Source organism: Prenolepis imparis, unplaced genomic scaffold (genome assembly GCF_030444845.1).
Source record: "Prenolepis imparis isolate NDT839.2.m4 unplaced genomic scaffold, iyPreImpa1.0 SCAF_1, whole genome shotgun sequence".
Classification (NCBI taxonomy): Eukaryota; Metazoa; Arthropoda; class Insecta; order Hymenoptera; family Formicidae; genus Prenolepis; species Prenolepis imparis.
The window spans coordinates 27,876,862-27,890,252 of NW_028141159.1; the positions used below are offsets into that span (position 1 = coordinate 27,876,862).

The window sequence follows — 13,391 nt, forward strand, 5'->3', positions numbered from 1 at the left end:
TAAAAATAATAATTTGTAACATTATTGCCTTTATATATGATATATATTTTTAAAATAGATTATCATATATTTATATAATTATAATTAATAATTTATTGCTAAATACAGCTAAGATTTTAAATAATCAGAAAAGGTAAATCAATCAGGCTTTTTTTTTCTTTATTTTTACACTCTTTTAATTTAGAATATTTTTATTACATAATTTTTTCATAGATTTATTTTGTCGTCTTTCATGTATTCATTTTATATTCTTATACTTTTCTCTTTCTTATTAATCTTTTTAATTTTAGCTAACAAAGCTGATGTTAAAATTAATAATGATGCAGTAAGAAATGATAATGATACATCGACAAACAATATTACGGAAAAAAGTGAAGTCATTACGTAAGTTTATTTTTATATTTAAATACTTAAATTTTACATTTTATTTATTAATTAAATATTCTATTCTATTGATTAAATGTTCTATTAATTCTATTAATTAAAAATGCTGTTTTATTAATTAAATATTCTATTCTACTGATTAAATGTTCTATTAATTCTATTAATTAAAAATGCTGTTTTATTCAAACACGTTTTATATTTTAATATAAAAATTTTCATGATATTTATTTGATTTTTAACATTATTAATTTAAGATAATAATAGAAATTAAATTATTTTATTATTATTTCTAAAAATATTTGAAAAATATCATATACATACAAAATGTTCACAAATAAAGTAATCATTTGGTAATTATTTCATATTCTTTATTTTCTGAGATACATAGGTTGAAAGCAAAGTTAACAAATAAAATTTATTTAAAAAATACGAACATTAGCTTTGTGACAAAAATTAAGAAACATAGTTTATTTAAATTATATAATCATTTTTAACAAAAATAACGGTTTATAAAAGTCTTTAATTTTTATAATAATTTAGTATAAAATGTTACATAACTCGTAAAGATGACTGTATGACATTTGCGCGGCATTGATTCGATTAATTGAGCATCAAAAACCGCTATTTAAAACAATATTTTTGTGATCTTTTGCATTAATTCCGTTTTATTGGTAAAAGAATGACTTCTCAATTAACGGCCAACATAATCCCACATATGTTCTATTGGGTTTAAATTTAAAGATTGACTTGGCCACTTAATTACATTAACATTTTGTTCCATGAAAAATGTCTTGATTCATTTGGAAGAATGTTTCGGATCATTATCATGTTGAAATGACCACTCTAATATAATTTATTATGTTTTAATAATTTGATTTAGATAGTTTAATATACCTTTAAATATATACTCTTTGAATATACTTTTATATACATATATATCTATTAATATTCAGAAATCCTACACCAAATACACAAGATATTTCTATCTTAAATATGAAAATAATGAATTAGAATCGTTACAATTTTCGAGTGACAAAATAATGGAGTCAATACAAATAGAAGATGCAATAGTGTAAGCTTTCAGATTCAAATTAATACACTATATTTATATAAAATTGTGTTTCAAACATTATAATTTTAATCTTAAAACAATTTTAACGAGTTTGTTGTACATATTAATTTTTAATCCAATAGATTTTTAAAACTTTAAATATTTAATTTTATATTTTATATCTACAAAAATATAAGATATAATAGATTATTAATTTTATTTCAAATTTTGTTAGTGAAATTATAGGTTTCATAGATGAAATAGAGGGCCCAAAAATGGTTGGAACATCCCAACGTTATCACCTGTTAAAATTTATATTGAATAATAATAGCAGACATAGAGTTCAGGTTGTAGCGTGGAATAAGGAAATTGAAAGAATCGAGCATCACTTGAAACCAAATAGAGTCAGTAAATTATAAGTATATTTAATATATATATATATATATATATATATATATATATATATATATATATATAGGAATATAGACTTAGCTGTAAAGACGAACGCGGATGTCGGTGCGTTGATTTTTATTTGTACAAATTAATTTTTTGTTACAATAATTAAATGTACATAAGACTCGAATTTTTGCTTGGTTACTTCCAAGACTTTTTTGGGAGATTTTTACTTAATTCCCATATTCTCCCCTTTAATCCTTCTAAAGAAATATAAGCAAAAAAAATTTCTTAATAATAAGTATATTTATAATTATAAGCATGTTATTATAAGTAAACTTATAATAACTTAATAAAATTATAATCCAGTAACTAAACATTCATAGTTATTATTAATATAATATTATATTATTTAAATAATAATTAGATACTTAAAAAGTCGCTAGTAAAATTTTAAAATAGGAACGAAGTAAAGTCGACCCAACTAGCCAAAATTATATTTATTTAAAAAACACACAACGTTTCGACCATATGGATGTGGTCCTTATCAAGTGTAATACTGAAACAATACAGTTTTAAATCATAAGTGTGAGACGGTTTGATATGTCAAAAGTTAGAGATTTTTTACATACTTCATTAGTAGAGGTGCAGCCAAATTAACGATAACGTCAACTTTTCCATAATATAGTTACAACATATTTAAATAAAAATAACATAAATTCAATTTTGTCAAAACATTGTGTTTTTTAAATAAATATAATTTTGGCTAGTTGGGTCGACTTTACTTCGTTCCTATTATATTATTTAATTAACTTTAATTCGTTATCGATAATGTACTCTATCATGTCTTTTTATAATTATATTTTTATCTTATAATTAATTTTTGGAAATATATTAATAATTTTTTTATTATATATTTTTGTTAAAAATTTTTATTTTAAAAGAACTTTAATAGAATTAAAATTAATTAAATTTATTTAAAAATTTTAATTTTAAAATACAACAAATTTAATTTTACATACGTGGTTAAATATTAATGAGTTTAAACATTATATTGTTATTATGTTTCCTTTACATATTCTTGTCAATTAAAATAATAACAAACTTTAAATATAAAATTTTTAAATAAGTTTTATATTTTTTCTTTATTTTAATAATAGAATATTGCAGCAATTAACTATAAACTTAAACTTATACTAAAACTTGGATATAGCATCAAATTTGTAAGGTCGGGAAAGATAAATGATATCAATCCACCTAGCCTGTATTACGTATAATACTTTTCCTTTATTAGAACGTGGTGAAACCGTACAAAGAAGAAATCACGTGCCGCTGACTCTCGCCATCTTAGCTCTTATTCTTTTCTTGCGCCTCATGCGGTCTTGTACAAAACTGTTATGTAAGAGAGTAACTAACGCTCACGCACGCTTTTATCATACGCTCGCTGCCTTATCATATGAATTAAATATTTTTAACAAAAGAAAGAAATCCCTTCTTTCGATAATTTGTCACATAAGTCCTTAACGGCGCGTACACCGGCGGGCTTGAAAGGCTCGACTTTCAAATAAAAAAAAAAAAAACAATAAAAACGAATGAAGAATAAGGAGAAAATAAAGTGAGGAAGAAGTTAATATAATGCAATAAAGACAGATTATTCAATAGGTAAAACGCATATTTTAGGTAACGTTCGTTGGATAACTCCAGTTTGAGTCCTTATAGTAACAGTACGAACTAATCCATCCCGTCCAGGATGTAATTCCGTTATTCTTCCCAAACGCCAATTGAGCGGAGGAGTAATGTCACGAATTAACACCATAGCGCCAATCTTAACATTTTCATTAGTATTTTCAGATTTCCATTTTGTTCTTTGTTGTAACTGAGCGACGTACTCTCGTGACCAACGATGCCAGAAATCTTGTTGCATCTTGATAAGAAGCTCATAACGAGTTAATCGATTTGACGCTATGTCTGATACATCATTCTCCGGAAGAGCGGTCAAAGAAGTACCAACTAGAAAATGCCCCGGCGTGAGCACCTCAAATTCGTCAGGATCAGACGAAAGCGGGGTCAAAGGACGCGAATTTAGACATGCTTCAATCTGACAAAATATAGTGTATAATTCCTCGAAGCTGAGACTAGTATCTCCGATAACGGCCTTGGCATGCGTTTTTGCAGATTTAACTGCGGATTCCCATAACCCTCCTACATGCGGGGAACGCGGTGGTATAAATTTCCATTCTATAGACTGATCCGCCGCATAATCCACCACTCTTTGCTTATGAGTTTTACTCAATAAGAAATCAAATTGTTGCATAACATTGTTAGCGCCTACGAAATTCGTACCGTTATCAGAGAAAATAGTCTTACATCGTCCTCGACGCGCTATAAATCGCTTGAACGAGTTTAAGAATCCTGTTGTAGTCATATCGGAAACTGCTTCCAAATGAACAGACTTTGTCGCTAGACACACGAATAAACATAAATATGCCTTAGCAGTTTTATTTCGGGATACCTTAATTGTATATGGACCGGCGTAATCAACACCTACATTTGAGAACGGCCTACTGGGCGTGATTCTTTCAGCCGGCAAGTTTCCCATTAATTGGGTTGGACTAACAGATCGCAACCTAAAACAAGTAACGCATTTTCTTAAAACACTACGAATTACACTTCTAGCTGAAATTATTCAGTATTGTTCACGTATTGAAGCTAATAAAGCGGACGGTCCGGCGTGCAAATTTTGATGGTGAAAATGTGATATAATTAATTTAGTTAAAGAGTGTGCCTTAGGTAAGATAATTGGAAACTGTTTGTTGTATGGTAACGAAGCGTTCTTCAAACGACCACCGACCCTTACAAATTCACTCTCATCGATGAATGGATGAAGATCAAAAAGACAGCTTCTTGAATTGACGTTTCGGCCATTCTTCAAATCGGTGACTTCTTGTTTAAATGAGTGCCGTTGTGCCGATTTAACGAGAATGTCAATTGCATGCCGTAATTCTTCGACGCTCAACGGTCCTGTTCGCCGTTCAGCCTTTGTGATATGAGACCTCGAATTGTTGATAAAACGAAACATGTATGCAAATACTCTTTGCAATCTTCGCAGAGTGGAGTACCTCGTGAATAATTCTTCGGCCTTTGCAATAGCGTGAAATGATAAACCCGATGGTTTCGATTCTGGTATATCAGACGCCGGCGGGCATGTAGAGGTAGGCCAAGTAGGTTCTTCATTTCGGAGCCATCCTGGGCCATGCCACCAAATAGTAGCCTTAATCAATTGCTCAGGATCAACTCCGCGCGATATAATGTCCGCTGGATTATGTTCTGTTCTCACGTGTCTCCAACACTCCTTATCAGTGATATCTTGAATCTCGGTTACTCGATTACGTACGAACTCCTTCCATTGGCATGGTTGACCTCGTATCCACGCGAGAGTTATGCTGGAATCAGTCCAAAAATAGGTGTTATTGATCTCTATTGTCAACGCGGTCTTCGTCCTTTTGTATAGTTGAGAGAGCAGTAAGGCTCCACATAATTCAAGACGGGGCAAAGTAATCGGCTTTATCGGGGCTACCCGAGATCTTGCGCATAACAAATGTACGTTGACGACGCCTATTGAATCCATTGATTTTAGATATAAGCATGTTCCATACGCTATGGTAGAAGCGTCGCAGAAACCATGCAGCTCGATGTGAACGGGGTTGAGGCAGAGTACATGTCGAGGTATCACGATTTGATTCAACGCCGCGAAGCTGAACTTGAATTTTGTCCACTTCGTATGAATGTCCATAGGAAGGCCCTCGTCCCAGCCTACTTGCAATTGCCATAGTTGTTGTAGGAGAACCTTGGCGTTGATTGTTGCTGGTCCGATTAATCCGAGAGGGTCAAATAATTGTGCCACAAATGATAGTATCGCTCTCTTAGTTGCTCTTCGCTCCTGATCAGTACTGGACACCCTGTAATGAAGTTGATCGTGATCCGTATTCCATCGCAAACCAAGGATTTTCGTCTCCTCGCCAATTGTGCCAAGATTCGATGTGTCGATGCCTTCTCCGTCTCCCAAGATTGCTTGCGAATTTGATTTCCATTTTTGCAACGGGAGTAACGCTGATTGCAAGATTTCCATTACTTCCGTTTTTAGTCGACGAAGTTCTTCAACTGAAGATCCTCCTGTTATGAGGTCATCTACGTAAAAATCTCTTTTGATAATACCACAGGCTTCAGGAAATAGAATAGAATTCTCGATAGCTAATTGTGTCAAGCATCTCGTTGCAATGAATGAAGCAGGTGCCGTTCCGTAGGTTAGTGTATTTAACCTGTAACTTCCCGGAGGTGAATTGGCGTTGGGTCTCCATAAGATTCTTTGGAAGTCTCTATCCTTTGGATCAACCGAAATCTGTCGGTACATTTTTACTATGTCTGCGGTCATCACATAAGCGTGTTGTCGGAATCGTACCAATATATCTATTAACTCATGTTGTATGACAGGTCCTACCATCAATATATCGTTTAAGGATTTTCCTGATGTGGTACGACTCGAGGCATCGAATATGACTCTAATCTTCGTTGTACTTTTCTCTTCATTTATCACCGCATGATGTGGTAAATAACATTTTACCCCGGCGGTGTCATTTTCTTCAATTTTCGACATGTGATTCAAGGATTCATATTCTTCCATGAATGTAATGTATCTATCCTTTATGGTGGGATACCTTGTCAATTTACGTTCAATCGATCGCATTCGCCTAAACGCATTGTCGTACGATTCTCCCAGTTGACTCGAGTCTTCACGGAAAGGAAGCCGCACCTCAAATCTTCCCGATGGTAATCTTCTACAAGTTTGCTGGAAATGCTTTTCACAGCGTACCTCCTCCTCTGAATAGGTTTGACCTGTCCGTATATCTTCTACCTTCCAAAAGCGTTGTAACTGATCCTGCAAGTCATTGACATTCGACAAGCCACAAAATTCTCGCGTTGATTCTTGTTGAAGTCTAGCTGCGTAAGGGCCGCCGATTATCCATCCTAATTTCGTCCTTTGAATAACGGGCTGATTCTTATTAACTCTAATTTGTTCCGCACAAATCAGGTCCCAAAATACTCCCGCACCTAACAACAAATCTACGTTTTGTGGAATGTGATATGATAGATCGGCTAAGATAATATGATTAGGAATCGTGATTAATTGAGCGTCAAACATTGCGTTTGGAATTTTATCGGCAATCTCATTGAGTATGGAAAATGACAACTTTATTGAAAACGCGTTAACTCTTGACCTAATAGTTGCGCTTGTGGCTGCAGAAACGTGTGTTATTGATTGAGCTATTGCTCCGATCGAGTGAGAAATTTCTCGTTTAGGGAGATTCAACTTGTCGCACAATACTCGCGATATAAAGTTTGACTGTGACCCGTTGTCTAAAAGCGCTCTTGCCTCAATTTTATGACCCGCATTGTTTTCAATATATACGATTGCTGTTGATAGCAAAACGTGTGATGGTTGCTTCAAACTACAAGTTGAAATTGACTGAACAGGCTGATTGTCATTTACTGAAGACGTGGCCTCGTTTACATTAACATTTTCGTTTTGATTTGTTCGTGTAACGCTAGCCCTTTGCTGTGCACCGTTCGATCGATCTTCTAAATGCAATAGAGAATTATGTTTCTTGTCACACTGTTTACAATGTCCGGCCTTGCAACTTTTCACCATATGTCCCTTTCCGAGACAGTTCAAGCATAAATTAAGACGTTTAACTTCATTAATTCTTGACTGAACATTAAGATCGCGCATTTTTTGACATTGATAGATTTTATGACTTTCTTGGCACATAGGGCAATTATTTTTATTATCTCTGTCTTGAGTACTTAAGTGAGATGTGGAATGATCAGACCTTGGTTTTGAATTTGAATTAATTTGGGTTTTACAATTAATTTCTTTCCTTTGCTGAACAGCCTCCAAAATTTGACATCTATTTGACAAAAAACCCTTTAAATGTTCGACTGTAGAAAGATTTTCTGAAATTACCTTTTGCTCCCATTCGCGCTTTGTAAATGAGTCTAATTTGGTTATTACCATTTCGACTAACAACGTATCCCAAGATTCAACTGGTTCACCCAGGTTCTTGAGAGCTCTTAGATTTTTACATAGCTCGTCGGACAGTGTACGCAAAGCGCCTGCGGATTCCTTAATGATTTGAGGCAAATCAAAAAGAGCGCGAACGTGATGTCTTGTAGTAAGCCGCTTGTTTTCGAATCTGTTTTTCAAAAGATCCAAGGCTGTCGCGTAATTTTCTCCTGTGACTTCAAGCGAGTGTATTACTTGTGCCGCTTTATCCTTTAGTACGGACTGTAAATAATAAAACTTTTGTACATTTGTTAAAGACGCATCCGAATCAACGAGGGCCTTGAATAAATCAAAAAAATGATTCCATTTTTCGTAACTACCATCGAAATGTGGCAATGCAATCGTAGGTATTTTTACGTTATGATGAGTGATTTCATTAATTGCTTGTATCACATTTGCAGGATTATTAGGAGGATTTACAGGCGCTACTAATTGTCACGCCTTTGCAATTGCTGGAAAATAAAGAGTTTCAAACACTCCGTTCTCTCTGTCTAATTCATCGGATAATTTTTCTTCGATATCTAACTCTCGAAGCTTATCTTGACAATTATTGAATTCAGTTAAAAATTCTTCTGCTCTTTCTAATCACGCTTTTAATTCTATTTGGTTGCCTTGATTAGGTTCATACGCATCGAGATATTGCCTGAATCTAGTTAATTTAGTTTTTATACCTCCACGAGTGCGCTTTACTGACGTAATATCTGCAGCCATTGTCGTTCAAGATTTGTATATATGTATGCGTGTATATTATAACCCTTTATCAATATTATTCTACTTACGCAAATGTATGTTGAAGCATGTCTAAATGTGATGGAAAGAACAAACGGAAATGGACGATAACAATGTAATAAAGAAAAGATGGACTTACTTATATTGGTAATCGACTTAATACTATGGTACTGTTAATGACGATTGTGATATCGCAACTACAATCGATGTCTTCTCTTTTCTATTATACTGTGGTTGCTACGCTTTCCCAATATGGATGTCGATCGAGAATGTTCTGCCGATCTATCCTTGTACGTCGTTGTATATTGCCAGTTGCCTCTTCGCAGTGGTCTTTCAATCGTTTCCTTTACTATCCTTGGTTGTATCCGGCTCGAAGGACCATTTGTAAGGTCGGAAAAGATAAATGATATCAATCCACCTAGCCTGTATTACTTATAATACTTTTCCTTTATTAGAACGTGGTGAAACCGTACAAAGAAGAAATCACGTGCCGCTGACTCTCGCCATCTTAGCTCTTATTCTTTTCTTGCGCCTCATGCGGTCTTGTACAAAACTATTACGTAAGAGAGTAACTAACGCTCACGCACGCTTTTATCATACGCTCGCTGCCTTATCATATGAATTAAATATTTTTAACAAAAGAAAGAAATCCTTTCTTTCGATAATTTGTCACATAAGTCCTTAACGGCGCGTACAAAATTTATAAAAGTAATAGGAATACTCAATTTATAAAGAATTTAATAGAAAAAATAAGAAAATTAATATATTATATTGAATAATATAATATTTAAAGTTTTATTAAACATCGTTTATCTATTAGATAATCCATATAGATGGAGGAAAGGCAAAAATTCCTAAAAACTCGAATTTTAATAGTGGAACACTCTCCTTTGAAATAATAATACTTTCCAACACCATTATAAACACTTTAGGAGTATTTGACATAAAAGAATCTTTTGATTTGGGTCAACCAAAGTCGATAACATTTAAAGAAGTACCTGATAACTTGAATTGTTATATATGTAAGTATTAACATAATAATAATTTTAATTACATATAATTGTAACCTTTTACATTATTAGAAACAATTTTATTATACTATTAATTTGTACGTAAAATTTCTAATTACGTAGATAATTATTAATGATATTTTATTACATATTTTTATAATTTGAAACAGATTATTAAAAATATATAAAAAATATATCTTCTTACTATTTTTACTTCAAATTTTTATTTGATAAAAACTTTAATAGAATTAAAGTTAATTAATATTAATTAATAAGTTTAAATCTTAAAATTAAATAAATATATTTTAAATAATTACGTAATAATTAAATATTATGTGAAAGAATAAATTTATTATTATTCTATTTTATAATAAGTATTTTATATATATTAATAGAGGAAAAAAAGATGGCCGTTGGAGTAGTGACAGGTGACGGTCGGTGCTCCGAGTTTAGGTGAGATGTGGTGGCGTTATAGAGAGGGTGAGGAGGAAAATGGGTGTGGAGGAGATGGCTTGGGAACAATGGAGTGAGTGGCCGCGAAGGAAAAGAAAAGGATGGAACGGCGGAGGTGCACTGGCGGAAGGAAAATTGGAGTGTGGAAAAGAAGGAAAGATAGGCAAGGGATGAGGAAGGATGACGTGGCGGATAAGGAGAAGCGTCGGTAAAAGGAGGATAAGGAAGAGAGCGGTAGTATGGAGAAGAGGCGTTGTCAGAGAGGGCGCTGGATGTAGCAAGAAGAGACACGTGCAGGATCGAGGGCGCCATGATAGCGGTAGAGAGAGCGGAAACAGGTGGTTGGAACAGTGCGTAGCAGTATAGAAGTAGAGAAAGGCAAGAGGAAGAGAGAAGGTGGTACAGATCGGTAGCAGTGTTAATACGGAGTTGGTTGGATAGAGTGGTAGCGGAAGATGGAGTGGATAAAAGACGGTGTGAGAGAGATAAAGGAGATGAGGAGGATGATGGAGAAGATGTTGAAGATGATGGAGAGGAACACGGAGAGGGAGAATGTGGAGGAGGAAAGGAGAAGAGGAGTGGAAAAAAGGCTAGAGAGAATGGAGGCGAGTGAGAGGTTATGGAGGATGAGCATGCAAGGGGAGGAGAGTAGGGAAGAGGAAAGGAGAAAAGGGAGGAAGGAGTGCAAAGAGAAAGAGTTGGAGAGCGGAGAGGACAGGAGGTGGAGCGATGTGGTAATAGGAGAGCGGAGAAAAGAGGAGGAAGGTGAGGAAAGAATGGAAGAAAGAAAAGGAACAGCGGGAGAGGACGGGAGAAGATTCAATTAAAATAATAACAAACTTTAAATATAAAATTTTAAAATAAGTTTTATATTTTTTCTTTATTTTAATAATAGAATATTGCAGCCATTAACTATAAACTTAAACTTATTGGATATAGCATCAAATTTATAAAAGTAATAGGAATACTCAATTTATAAAGAATTTAATAGAAAAAATAAGAAAATTAATATATTATATTAAATAATATAATATTTAAAGTTTTATTAAACATCGTTTATCTATTAGATAATCCATATAGATGGAGGAAAGGCAAAAATTCCTAAAAACTCGAATTTTAATAGTGGAACACTCTCCTTTGAAATAATAATACTTTCCAACACCATTATAAACACTTTAGGAGTATTTGACATAAAAGAATCTTTTGATTTGGGTCAACCAAAGTCGATAACATTTAAAGAAGTACCTGATAACTTGAATTGTTATATATGTAAGTATTAACATAATAATAATTTTAATTACATATAATTGTAACCTTTTACATTACTAGAAACAATTTTATTATACTATTAATTTGTACGTAAAATTTCTAATTACGTAGATAATTATTAATGATATTTTATTACATATTTTTATAATTTGAAACAGATTATTAAAAATATATAAAAAATATATCTTCTTACTATTTTTACTTCAAATTTTTATTTGATAAAAGCTTTAATAGAATTAAAGTTAATTAATATTAATTAATAAGTTTAAATCTTAAAATTAAATAAATATATTTTAAATAATTACGTAATAATTAAATATTATGTGAAAGAATAAATTTATTATTATTCTATTTTATAATAAGTATTTTATATATATTAATAATCCAAATCTAAATTTTAATCTTAATTTTAATAAAAATTTTATTTATTTACAGCAATATGTGGATATATTAAGACAAATTTTAACGTTCTTAATAATTCTTATAAAAGTTATGGATGCGGATCCATAACAGATGGATTATATAAATTACAAGTACAAATTATTGATTACGAACAATATTCTTATTTTGAAAAAGGAGAATATGTAGAAATAAAGGCTTATATAAAAACAACAAGTATGTTATTATAAAATTTCAATTAACAAAGTACTATATATTAATTTCTATATATTAATTTTATATTTTTTAATATTTTTTTATATTTAATATTTTTTTAAATATTTATTATTTTAATATTTCTATATATTAATTTCTTAAAGTTTTTACACAAAATTTAATATATTAAAATTAAATTTTTAAAATACAAAAATTAATAATTATTTTATATACAATTTAATAGATATTAAAGTTTTGAATTTAATAATTATTCAATTCTTATAAAATTAAATAACGTCTATTTATATTTTTATTTCCCTTTGTCTTATTTATCTTTGACGTAAATTAATTTTTTTGTATTATAGATGACTTATTCTATATTGAGGTTGATAATATAGAAAAAATAAAATTAATAAAGGAAAAAAGAAGATTATCATTAGCAGAAAGTTTAAAGGCGACAAAAGCAATATTGAAGAGACCAAGTACCGATACATCTAGTGAGAAACAATCGAGTTCAATAAAATTTCAAAAACAATAATTAATAATTTATATATATATATATATATATACATATATATATATATGATATATACATATATATGCATTATATATATTATATTATTAATCTCATACATTATATTATTAATTTCATTTAATTTTTACAGTTAATCGCGATTATATTTCAATTTATTTTAATAGTTATATAATTTTGAAATTCAATTAAGCACAATTTCTCTTAATGTTCTCTTAATGTTCTTAATGTTCTTTTAATGTTCTTAATGTTCTTTTAATATATCTTATTAATTAAAATAAAAATCTTTATTTATAATTAAAATACTTTAAAATGTATTAAATGTGTACTTTTTATAATAATTTTAAAATTTAATAAAATGGTATAAATATTATCCTTTAATTTGAAAAAATTAAATATATATTATATAATACAATATAAATAGGCTATAAGAAAAAAATTTAAATTGTTTATTTAGTTTTCATTTTCACTTCAAATACGATTAAAATAAAATAATTTCTAATCTTTAATTAAAATAATTTAATTACTAAACTTTAATTAAATAATAATCTTTAATTAAATTAAATATTTGAAATAAAAATCTTTTAAATTTTTATTTATTTTATCATTATTTATTATTATTATAACATAATCATATGTCATATATTTATTTGTTATCTTTCATTAATCAAGTATTTCTTTATAAACATAATTTTTTATTTTTTTAGTCACATTATTATCTTTTAAATAAATTTTCTACGAATCCCAAGAACGAACTCGTGAAAATGCGACATACAGTTGTCCATGACTGAAAATATCTTTTCGAAGATCTATTGCAATTTTATCGAAAGTCTGTCCTTGTGATTTATTTATGGT

At 30.6% G+C, this 13,391-nt stretch overlaps 2 protein-coding genes across 2 annotated transcripts; one reads left to right on the plus strand and one right to left on the minus strand.

Annotated features, from left to right (window-relative positions):
- Positions 1-3,479: 3,479 nt before the first annotated feature.
- On the minus strand, positions 3,480-8,660 carry LOC145939171 (uncharacterized). Its single transcript, XM_083043407.1, has 3 exons — positions 8,621-8,660; positions 4,636-8,377; positions 3,480-4,455 (listed from the first exon to the last, which is right to left on the minus strand). The coding sequence occupies exons 1-3, from the start codon at positions 8,658-8,660 to the stop codon at positions 3,480-3,482; spliced, it is 4,758 nt and encodes a 1,585-aa protein (XP_082899533.1).
- A 1,448-nt stretch (positions 8,661-10,108) lies between these two features.
- On the plus strand, positions 10,109-12,500 carry LOC145942163 (uncharacterized). Its single transcript, XM_083048634.1, has 4 exons — positions 10,109-10,906; positions 11,209-11,410; positions 11,846-12,025; positions 12,370-12,500. Exons 1-2 carry the CDS (start codon positions 10,597-10,599, stop codon positions 11,244-11,246), a joined length of 348 nt encoding a protein of 115 aa, XP_082904760.1. The 5' UTR covers positions 10,109-10,596; the 3' UTR covers positions 11,247-11,410; positions 11,846-12,025; positions 12,370-12,500.
- Positions 12,501-13,391: the final 891 nt, after the last annotated feature.